At 46.3% G+C, this 22780-nt stretch overlaps 2 protein-coding genes across 2 annotated transcripts in view; both read left to right on the plus strand.

Moving 5' to 3' along the window:
- Nucleotides 1-22780, plus strand: part of KIF5C (kinesin family member 5C) — an 82910-nt gene that overhangs the window by 11881 nt on the left and 48249 nt on the right. The window contains exons 2-3 of the mRNA XM_069861674.1: nucleotides 16205-16295; nucleotides 21536-21609. Coding sequence (XP_069717775.1) covers nucleotides 16205-16295; nucleotides 21536-21609 — 165 coding nt within the window. The remainder of the gene's footprint in view (nucleotides 1-16204; nucleotides 16296-21535; nucleotides 21610-22780) is intronic.
- The window catches only part of LYPD6B (LY6/PLAUR domain containing 6B), a 97626-nt gene continuing 94206 nt past the window's right edge, over nucleotides 19361-22780 (plus strand). The window contains exon 1 of the mRNA XM_069861703.1: nucleotides 19361-19393. The gene's annotated coding sequence lies outside the window, so the exon portion shown is untranslated. The remainder of the gene's footprint in view (nucleotides 19394-22780) is intronic.

The raw sequence follows: 22780 nt of genomic DNA on the forward strand, positions 1-22780 counted from the left end.
GGGATCTGTCAGAATCTTGAAGGTGTGGAGTGACAGGTGTGGCGTTTCTGATGGATTCCTGGTTTTATTCATCTTCTGGAAAGAGCCAGGGCGTTTCTATGTATTCATTGCCTCTTTGTTTCTTGACATTTTAAGGGATGGCCTGAAATGAATGTGATTGTTACTAGATTACCATTATAATATCAATAATTGGTCCCATGACAGCTTCAGGAAATGCCTATTTTCAAATTAGGAGACTGAGTCCAATTGAAAGCAAGAATGTTGGATTATTTTCCCCCATGAGAAATGAGTATTCAGAGATAAGAACTTAAATATTTCATAGCAGTCCTCTTGGATGTCTTTGCTAAAAGTGGTTCACTTTTTCAGTGCTTCAGTCTTCGCTAAAAGAAAAGTTACTGTGCTTCCTAGTCGTAGTGATGGATGGGAGATGCTCTTGGTGTAGGAGACTCTTCTGGGTCAGGGAACAGGAGGATTCTTGAAAAACTGCGGTTGTTTTGAAGCTGTTGTTAAACATTTCTGTGCGTGAGGAGGATGCGATACTGAAAAACACTTTTATGTCCAGCAGCTTGCAATGTTCTGTACTCCAGAACAACATATTCCTGTATTTCCTTAGATATTGTTGCTATGACAGTCTTTTCTATTCAGTCGTCCCTGTGGGGTCCAGAGGACCTCTTATTTTGGGGGTGCAAATTGACTTCTAAAGTCATGTCAGGAATCTACAGGGCAGTGGAGTCTCTGATACCCAAATATCATTCTGACTGTTCAATTATTCCCTTACCTAGCAAAGGCTGTGCAGGAGACCGTTCTCTGAATTGGGGTAACTGGGTTAGGGAATATTTTTAGCAAAGCTGTTAAGAGAAGTTGGATTTTTCTGCAGTTGTAATCTCTTGTCTTACCTGTGCCGTTCCTCTGACTTGCTTGGATCTTCATATTTAGGCCAGCAACAACGTGTGGATAATGCCGCAACTCCTCACAGAGCTCTGAGCCTTTATGTCGTTCACCTAGTATTAATCTGTTCCAAAAATCTGCTCAGGGAAGTCAGCTGGCTTTGCTTTTAATACTTTATTCTGTAGTACAAATAGCTGTGCCCCGGAGCCCGGTGAGAGAAGCACGGGATGCAGTTGGAGGACATAAATATCTGTGTCTGTATCTCTATGTATGTTGGATTAGCTCCTAGCACACAGTGATGTTCCATCAAGAGGTGCTTGTGGCTCCTCCAGCTGGAGTAGGCACATCAATAGGTCTTGTCTTGCTCACTCTGTACCTGTCAGGATTTATTGATGGCTTGATCAGTGCCCTTTTGGAAAGCAGTGACTTCTCTGACCCTGGGAGGCCACGCTGCTCCCAGGTTTTCCTGCTGATGCTCCTAGTAGCTGTTTGGTTACACTGCACGCACTGTGTCTGTGCCCGTTCATTCCCCTTTAATAGCCCAAAACTGCTTTTTATCACCACATAAATCACACAAAATGCCACTACTGCAGGTTGACCTGCTAGATCCAAACTGCTGCCCCCATGCCACATCCATCCTCTACTTCTCTCCCTTTTTTTACTGTTTTTCTTTCCCTCTCCCCTTTTATATCACATTTCATTTGCTTTTCTTCTCTTAGAACCCATCTGTATGCTTTTTTATTTTCTTATTGCTTCTGGGTCATCCGTAAATACCCAATGGAAAACTCCGCTGTCATTTGATAAACATGTCGGCTTGATTATTTTTCACTTTATGGTACCTCTTACCATTTAACTTCAAAGCAAAATAGTTCAACGATGCAAACAAATCCTAAAGCAAAGTTAATCTTGCTATGCAGAAGCACATTTCCTTATACTTGAGAATAGAGTTTGCTTGTATTGGTAATCGAGGATTTATTCTGTCCATCGCTTCCTTTATGTGCAGCCCAGATTTTCTGAGTATTATAGAATAACCTGAGCCATAAACTTCAAACAAAACTGTTGCCAGCATAAACACTTCATTTTAATCCTAATGTGTGTGGTTGTGGAGCTGTGAAGCGCTGTGTAAGAGCTGCTGTCCTGCTTCCGTGCAGGGGGAGGAGAGGACTCCGCTGCGGTGAGCTGAAGGGACGTGGAGGCACCTAAGGTGGCTTCATCCCTGGGTGTGTTGTATGAGCCAGTGCCAGAGCTGGGGAACAGAGTGAGATGTGAAAAACCCTGCTTGTCAGTGCCTGGCTTGGGAAACACCCAACTCTCCCTTCGGGGAGAAAAATGCTGAGATGAGTCACAGCTGTCTCCATCCTCTCATCGAGGTGTTTGAAGGGCTGCTTGTAGGAATATCTGTAAGTGCAGAGCTGGCTGCCTCGGTCGGAGCGGTGAGAAGCGCTGCCTCCAGCAGCTCTCCTGGCTCTCGGGAAGGTCAGGGGCTCCCACGGGGGAAGCTTTCTGAAGGCTTCTGAAGGCTGGCTGGGAGCAGAGCTGGCGGAGAGGCTCACTGAGGTGGTGGATTTTCAGAGCTATTGCCCTGGAGTTTGATTTTTTTGTTGCTGTTGGTTTTTTTTTTAGTGGTCACTTTCATCAGAATGGGTCAGTAGTGTATCACTCACAGCCTGGGGGATGATTGATGAGGAGCAGCCCTGCGGAGAAGGACGTGGAGTGCTGATGGATGAAAAGCTGGACGTGAGCCAGTGATGTGTGCTCGCAGCCCAGAAACCACCCGTGTCCCGGGCTGCATCCAGAGCAGAGGGACCAGCAGGGAGGGAGGGGATCCTGCCCCTCTGCTCCGCTCTGGGAGACCCACCTGGAGCTGTGGGTCCAGTTCTGGAGTCCCCAGCACAGGGAGGACATGGAGCTGTTGGAGGGAGTGCAGAGGAGGCCACAGAGATGATCTGAGGGCTGGAGCACCTCCTGTACAAGGAGAGGAGAGAGTTGGGTTTGTTCAGCCTGGAGAAGAGAAGCTTATGTTTGGCCTGTTCGGGATTCAGACTTTGTGCTGGAGCTGAACAAACCTGGCTTTTACCTCATAGAATCGTGCAATGGTTTGGGTTGGAAGGGACCTCCAAGCCCATCCAGTTCCACCCCTGCCATGGGCAGGGACACCTCCCACCAGACCAGGCTGCCCAAGGCCCCATCCAGCCTGGCCTTGAACCCCTCCAGGGATGGGGCAGCCACAGCTTCCCTGTCCTGTCTTGCAAATGACCTTAGGCTCATCAGCTCCTTGGTCTTTGTACAGTACTCTTTCCTTTTCTCTTAAGCTGTGGTGGGGCTTGGTGGCTGGAATTTCAGGGTTCTCTGAGTTTGGGGACTGTGGTAGCTGCTGGTATGCACTCTGGTTTCGTTTTGAGAAAGTCATTTGAGACTCTTTGAAATGCAAGAAGCATGAAAGCTGAAGCGGCTGTAGTCTGGCTGGTGGACATGAGAACTCAGAGTAATTATTCTGTCCTGGAGAGAAGTACCGTCTTTCTTCAGGATTTGGATTCCATTGCTGTATCTGTCCTTTTCTAAAGAGCCATCGATAACGGTGTAAATATCGATATATCTGTACTGCGTGCAGTGGCTGAGCTGTGAACACAGTATGTGTGCCGGAGCTCCTGCCAAGAGCCGTGTCGGGGCAGCGCTGTCCTGCCAGTACAGCTTTAATCCAGCCCTGGGGTTTTTCTTTCACGATCACTGAAGTGGAGCATTGCTGATACAGATGCCTCGTTGCCCTGGATGCTCGCAGTAGGCACTGGTCAGCCTCTCTGGTTAAGCTGCGCTGAAGTTCCCAGCAGCTCCTTTTCGCTGTGCTCCCAGCGTGCCTGGGAAAAGTCACTTCTCCTCTTGAGAGGGGTGGTGGGAAGAAGGGCCAGGTGGAAAGGAGTCTGTGTTCCTTTACCAGTTATCTCCAAGTCTGAGCAGGTCTGGGTAACAAGAGCTGCTTGCTTTTTGCTATTATTAAAACCTGCCATTTGGAGTGGCGTGGGGTAAGAGACTTTGACGTCTTGGAGCTGTAAATTGGATAATCATCAAGGATGGGGAAAGCGAGAGATCTCTGTGGCTTCAGAACTAAGGAGTTGGGGTTTTTTGGTTTATTTTTTTTTTCTTTTCTGGAAATGGTGCCAAATGATGAGCTTAAAGGTAAGCAGGTTGAAGTCTATCATCAGAATGACTTGTGGCTTAACAGGAAGAGCAGCTGTTCATGCTGATGCAAATAAAAGGTCTTAAAGATTGCATGCACCCTCCTTATCCCTATTTTCTGCTACTTGACAGTCCCATGTCTTGCAGGTTTTATTTCTCTCTGCTAAAGAGAAATAGGAGGATGACTCATGAAACAGGAGGATGACTCTTCTCCCAAGGGACAGGGGACAGGACGAGAGGGAATGGCCTCAAGCTCCGCCAGGGGAGGTTCAGGCTGGACATGAGGAAAAGATTTTTTACAGAAAGGGTGATTGGGCACTGGCAGAGGCTGCCCAGGGAGGGGGTTGAGTCCCCTTCCCTGGAGGGGTTTAAGGGACGGGTGGACGAGGTGCTGAGGGACATGGGTTAGTGACTGATGGGAATGGTTGGACTCGATGATCCAGTGGGTCCTTTCCAACCTGGTGATTCTATGATTTACATGAGAGACAGGTACTGTGTTTAGATGATTGTCATCTTGTAGGTCGCAGTCCTTTCTCCATCTTCCTTGCTACGACGGGTCAAGAAACATCACAAGGGCTTTCACTCACGTGTATGATCATTAAACACCATCACTTTTTTATGCCTCCTGAATGCTATAAGGGAATGGAGCGTGGCAGGCTGGATTGTGCCCTGCTTTGAAGATTTGGGAAATGCCGAAGGAATGTGTCTCAGCTTTACTAAATCTGATAATAGAATTAGGGTCAGATAATTGCAGGCAGCACTGCCTGTTTCTGGGTAATTTAGCAGAAAGCAGGGCTGGTCTGCTCATCTCCTTGCTACGCTGTGAGATGAGATGTGCTCTGTGCGTAAGCTGTGATGTTTCTGGCTGCAGGGAAGGCACCGGGAGGGGTTATGGGCCAGAAGATCTATTTCTACGCTTACCTCGCCCCCCAGATTACCAAAGGAAGTCCAAGGAGCGCATTTCAAAATGAAATTCTGCAGCTTTTCATTCGTACCAAGTTCTCAGGAGGATGTTTTGCTGTGTGTGTGTCTGGGTGGGTGTGTTTTAACCAGCTTGATAACATCACTTTTATCCATATTAATTTTGTAACGGTTTGAGCTACGTCCTGTGTCATAACACAATCAACTCCTTTGCCAGTTGTCCAGGAAAGCACAAATTGTCACCGCGGACTTCTTAGGATGGGACAAGCTGGTATAGACTGTCTCACTACCAAATGCAAAGCCGCTTGGGATTGGTTCCTCTTGGAACTTGGAGCTAGAGCTGAGGTTCCAAGGGACCAGGCTTGTGCCAAGTGGCTTTGTTCCTCCCAAGGTGAAGCTGCCTCCTCTGTCCCCCACCCTTGCTTGGCTTAAATGGGGTGAGGATAAGAATCTGAGCAAACTGAGATAATAATCAGAAGAAAAGGTAAAAGAAATCAATAGAAGAGCTACCACAGTGAAAGGAGGTCAGCTATCTCGTAGTGGGAATCAAATGCCGGATGAAACACTGCAGTTCCTGCACGTTCCTCCCTGGAAGATCTAATCGCTCTCTGTTCTTATTAAATAAGCTTTTAGGTGTGTGTTTCGGCAGTGGGTCTGCCCCAGGTGCTGCCGAGTCCGCAGGACCAGGACAGGGAGAAATGGCTGGAGCGCCGGAGCGGGTCGAAATGGCTGCACTCGTGCATGGGGTCTGTTCTGTGAACGCTCTTCTCCGTCCTTGTTTGAAGAGGTTTGTTGCCAGGAGCAACTTGTCTGCGTTTCTCGGTGACAGGGTAATTGCTCTGCCTGCCTCGACATCTGAGCTCCTGCGAAGGCTCTTCCATGCTCAGATCATAGCTGTTACCGCAGCCGTTGAGATGCAGAGCAAAATATTTCCAGTATACAACACGAATCTAGGCTACAGGAAGGCAAGCAGCAAAATAAAAGGTAATAAGAGGGCAGCTGTGCATTAAATATCTCTACAGATAAACCCAGATACAGCACTGCCCTTTCAGTTCTTCTTTTGAAGAAAAAGTAGAGGGAAGAACAAAAGCCGTGGTGCTGCTGTTCTTCCTTAATTCTCAGATGTGTTTTCAGTGCATGTGGTTTTAATTCCTTTGTGTGAAAGGAAGCTGGAGCAGCCTAGTCGCAATGTTCCTGTTATATTGTAGGCTTTTAAAATCCTGCCACGGCTTTGAGTCAGTAAATATTCAAGCTCCCAACACTCCGAGCATTTAGTATCTCCGTAAATGGGGGAGCGAGTCAAAGATGTTGCTATTGGTCTCCCAGTGAATCAGGGACATGCTCAACCAGCAAGGTATCAAGGGGTGAGGGTTGTTTCCTGATCCCTGGGAGTACAGTTACTCTGGTAGATTATGGATATTATAGATTATAGATATATATTTTTATATATTATAGATTATAGATATTATAGATTATGGCATTTTCCTCTCTCACTTGTTTTGGATGCTCCTGGTCTGGGCTTTGGAGCACAGGAGATCTTTCAGTTCTTGAAGACAGAGTTGCTGTTGCTCTAGAGTTTGCTGTGGGTGGTTATGGAGCGAGAACAATTCAACCCTGTTGGGTGGAGTGTGTCCCCTGTGTTATAGCCACGTTCTCACCATGGGGTGCCGGCACGCAGATGATGTTTTGGCTCCTCACAGGGAGCAGAGGGGTGCCCGGGCTCGATGAGTACGCTGGCTGCTGGGGTGTGGACTCGCCTCTGTTGTGATTGCCAGGACAATTTCGAGACCTTCCAGGAGCACCTCCCTCAGGATTCAGGCACACAATAAATTAGTGGCTCTGGATTAATCCCCGGGAGACTGAGTGAGTGTATAGCCCTGCTGCAAATGTGACAGTTTATGCTTGTGAAATGCTTTCTCTGCAGAACAAATACCGTACAATGCAGGCCCTGGGGTGCAAGCATCTCACTTGTTTCTTTTTGCCAATATATCCAGCCTGACAGGACGCTCTGTGGCCGCTGTTGTAATTTGTTCTCTGATCCCCTTCAGTCCTTGGTTTTGTGAAGCATGTTGAAAAGAAAGCTGCTCTCCGGACCAGTGATGCCCTCTCGGTTCATTTTGACCTCTCCTGACCCGCGGTGGATTTGAATCTACAACTGACAGTGCTCAGTATCCCGTTACTAATCTGCTGAGCCACCCAGTTGCCCCATAAATCTGCAAGTGATATGTTTAACAAAGTGGGGATTAGCACCACACTGCCAGGGCAGAATTGAGATGTAGTTCTGTCTTGAACCAGGGCTGGTTTACGTCGTGCTTCTCTCCTGCTGGCAGAGCTGAATGTCAGCATCTTACCTGGGGGTTTCACGTCACCAAAACGGTTTCATTTCATGTTTTGAAATACCTGCTTAGCTTTTTTGCTTTCTGTAGGAATATTAAAAACATTGATGGTAAGTAGAGATGCTGCTCCACGCAGAACTTATTCCCACAGCCCCCCATCCAAGATGTGGGCTCGTCTGACTCCTCTTCCACTGCTGCTGCAGGGAGTTGCCTAAGGATGGGTTTTACTACATTATTTTCTGACTATGACATTTTAATTTCTATTAAAATACTAGCACTCTTCAAATAACAAAAATGCAATAGTTTAAACCAAATCAACACGTTATTCTCTCTTCATTCAGCTGCTGCTAAAATCACAACAACTTTAGTCAGACGAGTCTCAGGCTTCTATAATTCTGGTGGTTTGACCTTATTGCCCTCTACAGCTCCCCGAAAGGAAGCTGTGGTGAGGTGGGTGTTGGTCGCTTCTCCCAGGTAACAAGTGATAGAGTGAGAGGAAACGGCCTCAAGTTGCATCAGGGGAGGTTTAGACTGGATATTGAGAAATATTCCTTTCCTGACAGAGTGGTGAAGCCCTGGCAGAGGCTGCCCAGGGCAGGGGTGGAGTTTCCATCCCTAGAGGTGTTCAAAAAGCCTGTAGATGTGGCACTTTGGGACATGATTTAGCAGGCATGGTGGGGTTGGTCTGTTGGTTGGACTGAGTGAGCTTGGAGGTCTTTTCCAACCTCAGTGATGCCATGATTCTGTGATTTTTCTTCTACAAAGAATATTTTTTCTCTTCTTTCTAAATCGTTAGTTTATATGGTTTTATATACAAAAGAAATTATCAGATTCTCTTATCCTGTTGATGTGAGGGGTAGGGTGGGTTAGCTGAGATGCTGGAGCCTGTTAAAACTGGAGATGTTTGGGATAACTCTGAACCTGGCTTAATTGCAGAGCTCATTGAGTGCTTTGTGCTTAGGAGGATTTGGAAGGTGTGTGTTGGAGGTGGAACCTATCAAAAGCTGGTAAGGCAAGGACATTATGTGCTGATTGTAGTTGGATTGCTATGTAGTGAGTGTCCTCACGTGATTCCTGTTTATTTAAGAACCTCTGGTGTACAGAGGATCTTTATCTGGAATGCAAGTGACAGCATTTTGAAGCTGATTTAATTAAGCTGATCGGTGTTTGGCTGAAATAAAATGGGTAGGTTGTGAAGGTAGCTTTGAGTAGGCCTGAAGAGGTCTGTTAAATTAGTTAGAGCATATCAAATTAAACCAGTGGTATCTGTTAACCATAATATAGTGGCGCAGGCTTCCTGAAAACCAGAGGGATGGTGCTGGGGACAAGGTTCTCCTGGTTTCCTGAGGACTGTTGGAGTAGCCTGTGTCTAATTCCTTGCTCTGGTGGTTTTATACCTATGATAAAGTGGAGAGGGAGTGTGAAAAAGTTATCTTAGTTAAAGACCCAGGAAGGAGGGCATGGTGAACATCTGAACGTGAGCCAGCAGTGGCTCTTAGGCTGAACATTAGGAAAAAATTTTCACAGAAAGGGTCATTGGGCACTGGCAGAGGCTGCCCAGGGAGGGGGTTGAGTCCCCTTCCCTGGAGGGATTTAAGGGACGGGTGGACGAGGCGCTGAGGGACATGGTTTAGTGATTGATGGGAATGGTTGGACTTGATGATCCAATGGGTCTCTTCCAACCTGGTTATTCTATGATTCTATGATAGGGAAAGTTTAGATTGGACCTCAGGAAGGGTGAATTTTTTCACAGAAAGGGTTCGCAAGCACTGGCAGAGGCTGCTCGGGGAGGTGGCTGAATCACCATCCCTGGAGGTATTTAAAAGATGAGTGGATGAAGTGCTTAGGGTTGCGATTTAGTAGTGGACAGGACAGTTGGATTTGATCTCAGAGGTCTTTTCCAGCCTCATGATTCTATGATCTGTATTGGTGCTGCACAGAGCACCAAATGAAACCCTTTTCTCCACGATCATTAGCACAGCTTCATCTTTTGTGAGATTAAATTTACCTGCAGGATGATAACACCGCTCTCCAGGTACCCATGTTTGTGCCATTGCATAAGCAGTTAAGTAACTTAACTCTGCACGGCGTGGCATGGGGAGCTCTGGAAGGATGGTGCTAATCCCTATGGCTTTAGGTTGTGTCGTGGGAGCAGTAACTGGTAACACAGCATCCACACACGACGCTTGGTGCTGCTGGGTGTTCAGTTGCCTCCAAAGCGAGGATGATGGCAAGGAACTGGAGGACGCTTTTCCACACCCCTGTCCTGTTCCCGAGCCTCACGGCACTGGGGTGTCCTAGAAGAGAAGGAGGAGTGAGTCGGTTATCGTGAAGTAAGAAGACGACCTGTTTTCCATTATATTGGTTGGTGTTTCTAGCTGGGTTGCAGCCACCAGCAGTGGCTTCTCCAGGTCTTCGCTCTAGCCTTTTTCCTCTTTTCAAGGAGTGTGTCAGCATCGGTTTATCATCTGACGGCCAGCCTGGGGGCTGGAAGACAGTCTGCACGGCTTCTTACCTTTGTGATTAGCCTTGGGTTGATAGCATCCCATGGCTGAGGAGTGCCAGAGAGAGGGTAAAACTTCTGTGGCATCCATGGTAGCCGGAGATGTTGGGTCCATCTCAACTTCTGGGCAGTGGTGGTGAGCTCACACCAGTGCAAGTAATTAATGGAGAGCTTTGACTGATCGTTGCTGTGTCAGAAGCATAAAATAATGCTTCTAAGGAGTGTTGTTTATTAGTTCGCTTTGTATTGGGAGATCTTTATACTTAAAATTCATATAAAGTTTCTTACGGAGTATATTTTCCGGATCGTGCAGCTCAGTAGAAGAAAAGCTTTAAAATAATTGCTAAGGTTTGGTTTCCTAAGTTGCAGATCTATACAAAAATAAAATAATGCTTTCTGAAAAGAGGATTTGGTGCAAGGAGTTAAAGGTTCTTTCTGCTGGGAGCAAAAGCTAAAAGTGGATCACTGGCCATGAGCCAAATTCTGTCAGCTCCACAGAAATATTTATAAAGAAGATCAATAATTAAACCCGCTATGCAAAAGTAATGCTGTGTTTGGCTCAAATTGTTCTGCAGTGCCTGCTCACATGTGACTGCTTGATTTAATTTATTTTCCGACTGATTTTTAGGAGTATTAACAAGATTAAAGAAGTTCTTTTGGACGGTTTGGTTTGACTATGTAGTGTATGCAGTTTATCCTGAATACATTTCCTTAATTTCTTTTTTATCCCAAGTATTCTGAATTCTCATCCGTGAACTGGGTGGCTTGCGACTGCCCTGATGTTTTTAAAGGGCAAGCTGACATCAAAACCAGGGTGACAGTAGCATTTTCTTAGTCAGTAGGAGTAAATGAAGGGAAAATATAACTAAATGTAACTTTTTTGCTAACATGCATTTGTTTTTTCCCTCTGTCTTTAGTCATGTTTTCAGTTCTCTGCTAGATATAGATATAGTAGTTGCAAAATCTCTATAGGGAGAGGAAAGCATGCTAGGTTTTATCCAATTCCAGGGGAAAGATAGGGCCAGCTGTTTATCCCTCTTACAAATGGAGCAAGTGTGATGTGGCAGTCAGTAGATGTGGCCTCCGCATTTTCAAAGGGAGTAAAAACTTTAATTAATACTCCTGTAGGCTAGAGAGAACTGCTGTTGAATGCCACCTTCCAAAGGAGAAGCTCCACACTGCACGCGGGATGTGCCTCGACTGAAATACTGAATCGCCGATGGTAGTAGTTTACTTTCAGCTCTTTGAAAAAATCCATCTTCCAGGTGTGCTTTTCTATGTCTTTTATTTATAGAACCTCTCCTACAAGAGCACTTATGGTAGTGACAAGCAGCTGGGAAATAATTCCCCATTAATTAGGCGCCTACACACCACACAATTCTCTTATCTGTACACTTATTGGTTGTGTGTGCTGGCAGTGGCACCTTGCGTGGCGTGTGAAACCCACTCAGATCATGCATTCCGGCTGCATCAGGAAAACTCTTTGGCTTGAATAATGAGCCCGAATAAGAATGACAGAGTTTCAGCAGAGTCACGGTTTGCCAAATGATTCATCTGGTAAACGGGGCCACGTGGTTTGGCACCGTTGGAGTTCCGCAGGGACCGAAAGTTTCCCCGAGCTCTCAGCTGGCGACGGCGTGACTAATGCACCACTTATACAGGGGGAAAGAGGATGCCTTTGTCTGACCAGGCTGTGGAGAAAAGAACATTCCTGCCTTCTGAGGGGACAGAGGACCAAGACGAATGAGAAGGACCCTACCTGCATGATCTCAGCCATTTCAGCTGGGTTCCTTGACACCTGGCTGTTAGGAGCACCTGAACCTAGCAGAGGTGAGGCTGAACCCCTTTCTGGATCTCCTCGCACAGAGATGAAGCTGGCAGCGCAGACACGTGGACCTTGTTGTGACCTGTGGTACATGTGGATGCACAGAGAATGAACCCCCTCACCCGGAAAGAGAGTTAGAAAGGAATTTAATGAGAAGGTAGGACAGCGCTGACCAGGTCCGGGACACGGCTGGACAAGCATAGTGACCAGCAGCCAGCTCACATGGCTGGTGGTTTTATCCCTTCATCCCATGTTTTTGCCTCCCCAAATCATCTACATCCCTCGCTTTCCTTGTCCTGGTCCTCTCCTAATCATCCCTTAAGTCTTGTGCAGTCCTGAAATGTACCTGCACCCCATAGTTTGCGCTGCCCCATAAGCAGTCTGGAAGGTGATGCTGAGAGCCTTCTTGATGGCTTTCACACCCAGCCCGTGGGGCAGATGCTCTCCAGGGACAGCCTGGGCCAGAGCCCTGTCCAAGTCCCTCTCCCTGGACTCTGCCCTTTGGCTCCCCTGCCTGCTTTGTGCTTCTGCACTCCTCGAGACCTGTGGACATGAACCTTGGATGGACTGATGGGGGTTTTCTGCCTTTTAAAAATGAACGTGGGACCTCTCCTTGAGCATTGTTCAAAATAATGTCCCCCTGGAGGAGCTGGCACGGTGTTTTGCAGGCAGGTAGGAAGAAGTTTCACCTCTGCTATCATCAAAGCTTGTGTGTGGTGGGGTCAAAACTGTACCAGGCACATTCACAACCACCAGTCATCATATAACTTGCTCACAGCTGTAGTCTGCTCAGGCAGAACAAACCTGCATCGATCCTGTGATAAATCTGGATGGTATCTTCAATTCTAGGTGATGGTCTCAGGCTATAATTCCTCATCTGACTCAAATGTCTCCTTACAACCTCAAAAAAGTGAAGAAACCCAGCATTTTGTATGCTCTCATCTTCCTTCCTCCGTTAGCGATTCCATATCTGAGCTACGTGCTGGCTGTTGGAAATGCTGTTCCAAGTCATCTCATCTTCCCCATGAATTTTACAAGGCATTTTCAGGATCGACCTTGTGGATTCTGCCTCCGAGCTCAGACGCCTGAAAGTCAGGTGTCACCTTGCTTAGCATCATAACCTGCAGAGACCCTGGTGGAGTCAACGCCGGCCGTCTGCCTGCAGGGAATTCATGGTGAAATTGCATTAAGGCTCCTAATTCTTGCATGCAGCTCTCAGCACCGAGCAATTCTCATTTCCTGTCTCTGTAGCATTCGGGAGAGCTGAGAGAGTTGGGGTTGTTCAGCCCGGAGAAGAGAAGGCTCCGAGGAGACCTTATAGCGACCTTCCAGTGCCTGAAGGGGCTACAAGAAAGCTGGAGAGGGGCTGTTTACAAAGGCTTGGAGTGATAGGACGAGGGGGAATGGCTATAAACTGGAGAGGGGCAGAGTTAGACTAGACAGAAGGAGGAATTTCTTCACGATGAGTGTGGGGAGGCACTGGAGCAGGTTGCCCAGGGAAGTTGTGGCTGCCCCATCCCTGGAGGGGTTCAAGGCCAGGTTGGATGAGACTTGGAGCCCCTGATCCAGTGGGAGGTGTTGCTGCCCAGGGCAGGGGTGGGACTGGATGGCTTTGAGGTCCCTTCCTACCCAAACTATTCTATGGTTTTGTTTTTATATATATATTTAATTAAGCTCTTCATGATGGCACCGCCCTGTGACGTTGCTTGTCGAGTGACGGCTGTCGTGGCACGTGCTTTTTATGGTCAGGATTCATTTTGTGCTTGTGAAATCCTCGGATTTTTAAATGCCAGGGCTGTAAGCTTGATGGGAAACTGTAAACATTGAGCTGGTGAGACAGTAATTGGCAATACACACGAATAGTGTTCTTCGTGCTATTGAAGGGCCAGAACAGAATCTGTCTTGCTGTCAATAGAGCTTCAGCAGGAATTGTGTGGGTGGATTGGAGCACTTATCCCAGCCATTATGCAGCAGTGGCATAAGTTAATGGAACAGATTGTCAGGGGGACTGTAGGAAGTAATGGCATAGGAAGGAAGATGTGATTTATGTATGAGAGATAATACGCTGCATATAATGAGAAGGCTGGAAAAATAATGTATGGAGGCAGTGCAGAGATACATCGGCTAGCATCACCTCAGAAAATCACACTTTATTTCTAGCTGTTTATTGCTTCCTTGAATAAGCTCTAATAAGGCTGGAATCTTCATGATTTGGGTGTTTAATTCAAGCTGAGTTGCATTTGGAAAAATACAAAAGCAGTTGTGTTATTTCTGAAGATGACAATAGGGAAAAAGGTGCTGCTTGGGAAGACAAGATGATGTTTGTGCTTGTTCACCCTCCATTCCTGTTTTGGTGCAAAACCTTGGGATCCGGTGCTTGCACCCCAGAAACCACCCGTGTCCTGGGCTGCATCCAGAGCAGAGGGACCAGCAGGGAGGGAGGGGATCCTGCCCCTCTGCTCCGCTCTGAGGGACCCACCTGGAGCCCCGTGATGGGATTGTTTTTCGGGGCTCTCTGACTTTATAGTTGCTGAGTGGAGCTGGAGTGATCGCACCAGAGCAGTGTTTGCCTGCAGTGCTGTGGGATGATGGGCTGGCGTCGCTCGCTGCTGCTCTCTCACATTTCTTAGCTTACAAACCTCACCTCAGGCATGAAGGAGATAAAGGGGATGAGTGGATGGCTGAGGCTCTGCGTCCGTGTGGGTTTGGCCTCTTGCATTAGAGCTTATTGCCTTAGTGCTTGGAATAAACAAAAATAGGGGTAAGAAGGTAAGAAGTTCCTTTCAGAAATTGTTCTGGAGTAGGTATAGCAGGGCAGAGCAGCCCTTCCCATTTGGGGTAGGTGCCAGCTGGTGCTCCCAGTAGTCCCACCACTCTCCAGGGGCTGGGGCTACAGTGGGGGTGCTGCTCTGAGTCGCCTCTTGGGGCTCGTGTCTTACCAAGTAGGGTGCTTGGGTGGCCCAGCGTTCAACCTGTGCTGGCACAAGACCACGGATTATTTACTAAACAATTTATAAATCGCCGCCTTATCCTTGAGATCTGAATTTCTGGGGGGACCCACGAAGAACACGTGCATCGCAGGCGAACGCCTCCCTCTCTGGTTTTCCCCTGTGGCTGTTAAGTCCCCACGTTTAAGGAGCAGGCAAGTGTAAGCCTGTGATCTGCTGGAAGTGAAATCAAAGTGTGACAGAAATGGCTAATTGAGCACAGCAATTGAACAGCTGGCTGCAGCTGGCAGATGTGGCACGTCATCTCCGTGGAAAAAGGCTCCTGCATTGGGGATCCAGCCACCTCGCAGGTAGCTTTGAAGCCCTCGTTATGCTTTTCTCAGAGCAGGTGTCACGTCTTCGAAGGGAAATATTACAGAAGATGAGAAAGATGTTACACGTCTGCTTAGTGCAACCCTAAATAAAAGAATTGTGTTTTAAAGGCAAATGCTTTGCTTGGTTTTGAGTTGTAAGGAGCTGAACTGCTGTCTTAGGAACTGCCTTTCAAGTGTCATGTAAACCTATTTTTAGGATTTCTAATATGTGTTTCTCTTGTAAGCAATTACGCTTGGTACAAAGAGGAGTTGGAATTGTCTGGGAGGGGGTGTGTGGGTCGCGCTACGCCGTGTGCACGTATGAAGAGGTGTCAGCTCTGGTGTCACACGGGAATTAGGGCAGCTTGGTGTCTGCGGTGGGTTCACCGCCGGGAAATGGCCCCGATCCCATTCCAAAGGTCATTTTGGAGCTCTTTCCGCACGACAGCTTGCGATTTGTTTGTGTCAAGGATAAAAATCGTGACAATATCTGGATAAAAATCTAAGCTTAGGGCAATGAAGCAGTCTGGCTGGGCTGCCTCTCCTGGCTCCACCCTGTGCGTTTGTGTGTTTAGCCAAGCAATGAAATCGGGGTCTTTCTGCTGAGGGAACACGGGAGGAATTTCTTCACCTTGATCGTGGGGAGGCCCAGGCTGCCCCATCCCTGGAGGGGTTCAAGGCCAGGTTGGATGGGGCTTGGAGCCCCTGATCCAGTGGGAGGTGTCCCTGCCCATGGCAAGGGGGATGGAACTGGGAGATCTTTAAGGTTCCTTCCAACCCAAACCATTCTATGCCTGCACCCCGCTGCAGGAGGCAACCCTCAGCACCTGCAAACTTCTGGTCCCCTCAGTTCCAACTGCTATTCCTTCCACCACAGCTCGATGACAGTAACAAGCAGCAAATATTCTTTTGCAAATATTTATATGGCTCTTCCCCCTTCCCTCCTAGGAGAGGGAGAAAATGACCAGCTTTCGATTCCTGATATCTCAGCTCATTGTTTCCTGCAACTGTCGCTGCTGACCCAAATGTGATCACACAGAAAACATATGCTGCATTTTATTTGCCAGCTATAGAAAAGATGGACTTGGAGCACACGAGATGTCACATCTGTTTAGTCAACAAAATAGTGCCGTCTCCATTGGACTGAATGGCTTCCTTTGTAAGAAATGCTGCATCTCAGGATGCCTGTTAAATTGGGTCTGGAAACTGTTTTAAATGTCCTTTAACTCACAGAGTTTTTCTTTTTTTTTTTGCAGCAAGGGAAGCCATACGTCTTTGATAGAGTGTTACCTCCTAATACAACCCAGGAACAAGTTTATAACGCCTGTGCCAAGCAGATCGTTAAAGGTAGGTGCTGTCTTTGTTTATTCCTACTTGGGGGAAGGGAAGAAGATGCGTCCCTGTCTCCTCAAGCTATTTAAAGACAGGATAATAAGTGTTTAGATGTCTGTGTAGGAGTTTAGTAATTAGTAATTCCAAGCAGCTCCTCGTTTAAGGACTCATCTCTGTGAAAAAAACCAAACAAACTAAAAAATAATGCAAACAAACAAAAAAAAAAGAAAAATTGCTGCAGGAATTGCCGTAGTTGTTCCTTGGGTGGGACTGTTATTCCACTTTCTCCTCCTGTGGGATGGTTTTCTGCACAAATACTTGCTTTTTGTGATTTGATAAGCAACACAAACAATGTTCTTCATTCAGGGTGTGTTCAGAATGGGGTAAGTGTGCAACAGCCGTGTCTTTGGGTGGAAGGATGGACCATTAAAGGAAAACGCAGAAGTCATTGGCTTTGTAGCTGCTTTGCATGCCAATAGCTTGCATTTAAAAATGAAATGGGAACACAAGTGCCTGTTGGGTAGTACCCTATTTGTTTAAACTAAACCCTTCATAAACTGTTGGAATGTCAAGATTTTAACTTGAGAATCAATTTTTTTGGGTACGTTTTGATTGCCTGCCACACTTCCCACACTTTCCAAGTCACCCTCAGACCTCCCACTTGCTTCTGATGCTGGATAATCCGTCCGTGTTGGTATTACAACTACCACAGCGTCCCAGGGGTCACAGGTAGCACCTGGTCTACTTGTTCTCTGGCCTTGTATGGTGTCCCTGTGCCTGCCAAGAGTCATTCCTCAGTTTTTGTTTTTAACTCCAAGGGTGCAGACAGTGGGAATGGTGACAGAGCTCATCCGAGTTGTGCTTTTATGGCGACACAAAGCTGCATGTTGAACACTGGGATTTATGTGGCATGAGAGATTAAGGGTTGCTCAGAGCTGCAGGAGCCACTGAGGCAGTGTTGAAAGACTTGATAGTGTTTCAGGCGTGGAGCTGGATCCGCTGAGAGCTTGTGGATGTGCCGGTGGGGAGAGGTCCCTGGGGTGAGCAGCCCTGCTGCAGACCTTGGGTTTTGCTCTGGTGGAACTGCTTGGTTCACTCAGACAGCCTCAAGCGAACCAGCACGTGTTCGGTCTACATGATAGGGGGTGAGGACCAGAAGCTAAATTATTTGATGTTGGAGAGAGGAAATGAATCATAAGACTTCAGTTGCCTCTTCTCAGAGGGGAGCCTAATTACAGCAATTCTGACTTCAGAGGGGTAAGCCTTTAATGAAAACTGGTGGGATTCAAGTTGTAGAGCTGAGAAATTATTAGTTTGGGTTGCTGACACACCACTTGGCTTTAGGAAGTTTGGGCAACTATTTCAGTACTACAGTGTGTGCCGACAGAAGCAGTATATTGCGGTTTGTAGACTTGAAAAAGGGTATTTCTGTTCCCTGTGAAAGTTGGCTTGCTCTGAAAATGGGGAGAGAAATAAAATCCTGTCTAAGAATGATTCGGGAGAATCTACATCAGTGACCAGGGCTTCTTCATTTGCTTGTGCAGATCCACAAGCAAATACTTCCCATGGTCCTATTTGAATATAGAATATTAGAGTACAGAGTATCCACGTGGGGAGGAACGGGTGTAGGAGGAAGGAAAAGGGAAAGAGAGATGGGGAAAAAGAGAGGAGGAAAGAAAGAGAAAGTGAGAAGGAGAGCGATGAGGAGGGAGGGGAGAGAATGAGTGAAAGGCAGGGAGAAGGAAGGGAGGGAGAGAGCACACAGTGTTACTAGAGTGAGATTCTTGAGCTCTATGCATGCATTTACTTGCATTTAATTTCCAGTTTAAAGCCTAATAAAGTGAAGAATGTGAAACGGACAGGGCTGTTTCTGATAGACTGGAAGAAAGACATTTACTACATGGAAATATGAGCTGAGTGTGTTACAACTTGGAGCACTATTTAAATCTGTGAGACTTTTCAGGATAGCTTTTCAAGGTTACCATTTGCTATCAGATTTCATTATACTCCCATGAAATGGGTGATGGTTTCATTGCGATTAATGTTATTACAGAAAATGCCAGCTGGCCTAACAGCCTCTAAACCAATGGTTGTAATAACTAAGTTGACAATAAGACTGATTTAAATGAGTCTTTTTCACTAAAGAAGAAATTGGATTAGGTTTAAGTCAACAGCTCAATGACTGAGTCGAAGTATTTAACATTCCATACATGAGAAATACGAGAAACAAGGAAGCTTTTAGAGGAGGAGAAGCAATCGGGGTGGGCACTGGGATGGTGTTTGTTCAAGGTGCTCCCAAGGGCAGAGGTACCAGTAGTGGAAGTGGATGGGGAATCATCACTGGTGCATCAAACCACGCTTTGGGAACTTGTGTTCATGTCTTCTTAACCCAACTAAGGAATATCGCTGTGTTTGAAAGGCTACGATAGTCTGTGGCTGCTACCAGTTTTGCTTTGTTTCCTACTGCTCTCCGTTCAGAAAGCAGCTTTGTCTTCTCAGTCCGTACTGATGGATTTCTGTATCTGGATTTTGAATCTTTCCTACAATTACATTGAGGGGAGAGCCTGAGCTCTTGCTGAGCACTGGAGCTGTGAACGTGTTCGTGCACGTGGGTGTCCGTGCATTTGTGCATCGTGTAAAGAGGAGAAAGTGGCTTGAATGATTTTGGGGTGTGGAGTTGCGCTCACTGGGTAGCTTATTGACTTTATTCTGTTTAAAAATACATGCCTTGGGTGCTGAATGGCAGAACTAGAACGGTCAGGGATGGAAAAGAGAAGTATTGAGGCAAACAAAAGTGGCCCAGCTGGCCAAGAAGGCCAGCAGCATCCTGGCTTGGATCAGCCATGGAGTGGCCAGCAGGAGCAGGGATGGGATTGTCCCCCTGGAGTCAGCGCTGGTGAAGCCGCACCTTGAATCCTGGGTTCAGGTTTAGCCCCTCACTCCAAGAAGAACATCGAGGAGCTGGAGCACATCCGGAGAGAGGAACGGAGCTGGGGAAGGGTCTGGAGCCCAGGGAATGGCTGAGGGACCTGGGTCTGTTCAGTCTGGAGAAGAGGAGGTTGAGGGGAGACCTCATCGCTCTCTGCAGCTCCTGGAAAGGAAGTTGTGGTGAGGTGGGTGCTGGGCTCTCAAATAACAAGGGATAGGACGAGAGGAAATGGCCTCAAGTTGTGCCAGGGGAGGTTTAGATTGGATATTAGGGAAAATGTCTTTACTGACAGAGTGGTGAAGCACTAGCCGAGGCAGTGGTGGAGTCCCCATCCCTGGAGGGGGTTAAAAAACCCTGTAGAGGTGGCATGGTTCAGCAGTCACGGTGATGTTGGTCTGATAGTTGGACTTGATGATCTTAGAGTCTTCTACAGCCTTAATGACTCTCTGATTCTATGAAACTTGGTTTTAGAAATGAGGCTGAGGGGACTTCTGTAAACCTGTTGGGTCTTTCTTGTTGCCATGAAGGCTCCTCTACTCGTCCGTGGTCCGTCTGCAAGGTCTGCAGTCCACAGCCACCCTTGGTGAGCTGCTCAGAGCTTGGCTGGACACTGTGGTGCTGCTGGAGAGACGTTCTGGGTCCCTAACCTGGGCGAGCCTGGGTCGTAGCTCCAACACGAGCGCTGTGGTCTTAGACTTGTCGCTACCTGTCCTGTCCAACCTCGTCAGGAAAGAGCCACCTGGCAGCAGTTGCCTGGCTGAGCTGAGGAGCTGCTGTTTGTGAGGAGGGTAAATCACCCTGAAACATCATTGTGGAGCGAGTTGGACCGGGAAATGAGAAAAACACTTGGGCTTATTTTGTTCCTTGTGAGTTACGGAGAAATCCCAGCTGATCTTTGCTCGGTCACTTCTACATCTCCTTTTTACCCCCCATCTCCCTCACTCTTAAGTTTTGTGGAGGCTGTTTCTGGCAGCGACTGTCTTCTCTCTTTATTCAGTCAACAGATGGTTTATTAACCATCTTAAGTTGAATAGCCTTCCAACAATAATCACCTCCTCTAGGGCTGAGGCCACCAACCTTTTTAGTTGCAGGTGATGCAAAAGACTACTTTTTAATAAAGTGTTTTTGCTAATTGGGAACGTAAATTACTTCATCTGTGTTTCCTCAAGCAGCGAGGTATCTTAGTATACATTTATGCAAATTCAGAGCAATTGCCTTATGTAACAGCTGATTAATCAGGTTATTTCCCCCCAGGCCTTGTACCAGCGTGAAGCTGACATTGGACCTTGAATTCACCTGGAATTAATAAACCTTTTCTCTTTTGAAATTTAAACAGTTTTTAAAAAACATGTTAACCAAGTTTGGCGAAAAGAAGAAATAGCAGTAGCGAACCCTTAGAATGTGTTTAATTGTTATGGGGTGGAATTTAAATGGTATTTTGCTGCCAGGTGATACTTCAGCAACAAAAAGGAGTTGCATGTGTTCATGCTATTTATGTTTTTTGGCCCCTAGACACCCTCAGGACACTTTAGCTCATCTTCTCCATGTTGGTGGTCATCTAAAGAGTAAAACAAACTTTCCTTCTTTTCCAATTTTCAGCTAGATTTTAGTCTAGAACAAAAGAAGTCCAAACACAAATATTTTCTTCCCTTGATGGGTAATGAAGATGGTTCCTTCTATACACACTTTAGACTTCAAGTTCCCTTGCCTGGAGTGAGTCCATCCAGTGATCCTTTCAACATCCATGAACCAGCTGGTTTACAGTGTTCCTGGTTTCTGAAAGCTAGTGTGGACATTAAACACTGCAAAGTTAAAAATGGATATTTTTATATCTTAACACAATAAGAAATCATTCATTCTGCCTGGGGAGAAGTTTATTTTCAATAAAGCAAATTCCTGTTTGTTTGATTTTCTTCTTGCTTTGCCCTCCTGCTTTGCAGGCAAGCTTGGAAATTAATGAGGCCATGAACTGTTGAGGGTATCATAGCAGCAGAAAAAGCAAGAGTTTGTTTAATTTCCTCTATATTACATGATGGTTTAAAATGCATTTCCATATTACACGGGTATATTGGATAGAATCTAGTTTGAGAGGGGTTTTTATCCAGGAAAATAAGAGATACGTCAATAATTCTACAATTCTTCAATTTAGATTTAGTTATGATTTTTTTTTTGCCTAAAGATAGCCAGCTATGTCATACTTTTTCCACTCTTTATTGCACCAGCTGTTTTCTAATTGAACTTCAACATTGTGTAAGACTTATGAAATGCTGATAATCCAGCTTTAAGACGTCAATATGATTTTTAATTGGTTTCCTTCCTCTTGTAGATGTTCTCGAAGGCTACAACGGCACAATCTTCGCTTATGGACAGACATCGTCAGGAAAAACACATACTATGGAGGTACAGTGGCAAAATTCAATCAGTTTGTAAGCAGCAGTAGAATTTTATATACCAATTACCTGAACAAGCCAGCTATCTGGAGCACTCAGCTGTGAGTGACACATAAAAAGAGATCTGGGTATGTTTAGCTTCTGCTGCCTTTTAAGATGTAGTATTTCTTTAAATGTGGACTTTTTTTGAGAGATGTCTATAGATATCTAGCTAAATGAATAAACGGTGAGTCAAAAAAATCAAGTATAGCTTCTACGTGTTTGTCATCACTGTTTAGGTATGTGTATATTTTAAAGGGTTTGAGTGAGGCTTGTTAATCCACGAGTAAAACCACTAATAAAGGTCTGCAGAGTTCCCTTGCACGCAGAATTATGAAAATTCATACCTAGGTTGTTGGTTTTCTCATTTGCACTCCCCTCCTGGGAATACCACTCACATGCTGCAGCACGGAGGGGTGACTTTGGGAATTGTTGCGTTGGAGGAGGAGGATAGCTAATGATACCAAATTCCAGAGGCTGAAGTCCTTGGTCTGTTGATATTTCTGCTACGTGAAGTGTGACAGGGTAGGTTTTTTTCCTGTGGTTTCCATTCACTTAGAAGACATTCAGATATTTGTGTTAAAAGAGAGGGATCACTCAAGGATTTAATCCTTGCGTCGGATTGTTCCATCACAACCCTGTACAAGCTGGGTGTATAAGGCTGGGAGCACTGTGGTTCTACTCTGAACTTTTAAACAGGAGGGCTGCAGCAAAGTTTAGCTAAATGAAAGGAAGAAGAAAACGAGCTTTCATTTGTTTAACAGCATCAGACAGATTTGCTGCACGATTAACATGGGTGACCTACCTAACCTGAAGGTTAAAGGAGAAGGAAGGCAATATTCGCTCGAGCCAACAAGCCCTGGTGGAATTGCTGTTCGATTGCCACAGTTGCTCCTTTCCTGGAGGATGCAATAACTGATGCCTCATGTCTAATTAAGTCTGTCCTTGTGAGGATGGGGGAAATCACTAGCTCAGCCCTCACAGATGGCACAATGACTGAGTAATCCACCAGCTCTGAATGTAATTAAATCAAAATGTCTGCAGGGCTTGAGCTGGTGCTTCCACATGGCATGGGGAAAGATCTCTTAAAGCCAATTTATATTCAGAATTACAAGCTGCGATAAAGAAAATGACTGTAGAAA

This window comes from Phaenicophaeus curvirostris, chromosome 7 (genome assembly GCF_032191515.1).
Source record: "Phaenicophaeus curvirostris isolate KB17595 chromosome 7, BPBGC_Pcur_1.0, whole genome shotgun sequence".
Classification (NCBI taxonomy): domain Eukaryota; kingdom Metazoa; phylum Chordata; class Aves; order Cuculiformes; family Cuculidae; genus Phaenicophaeus; species Phaenicophaeus curvirostris.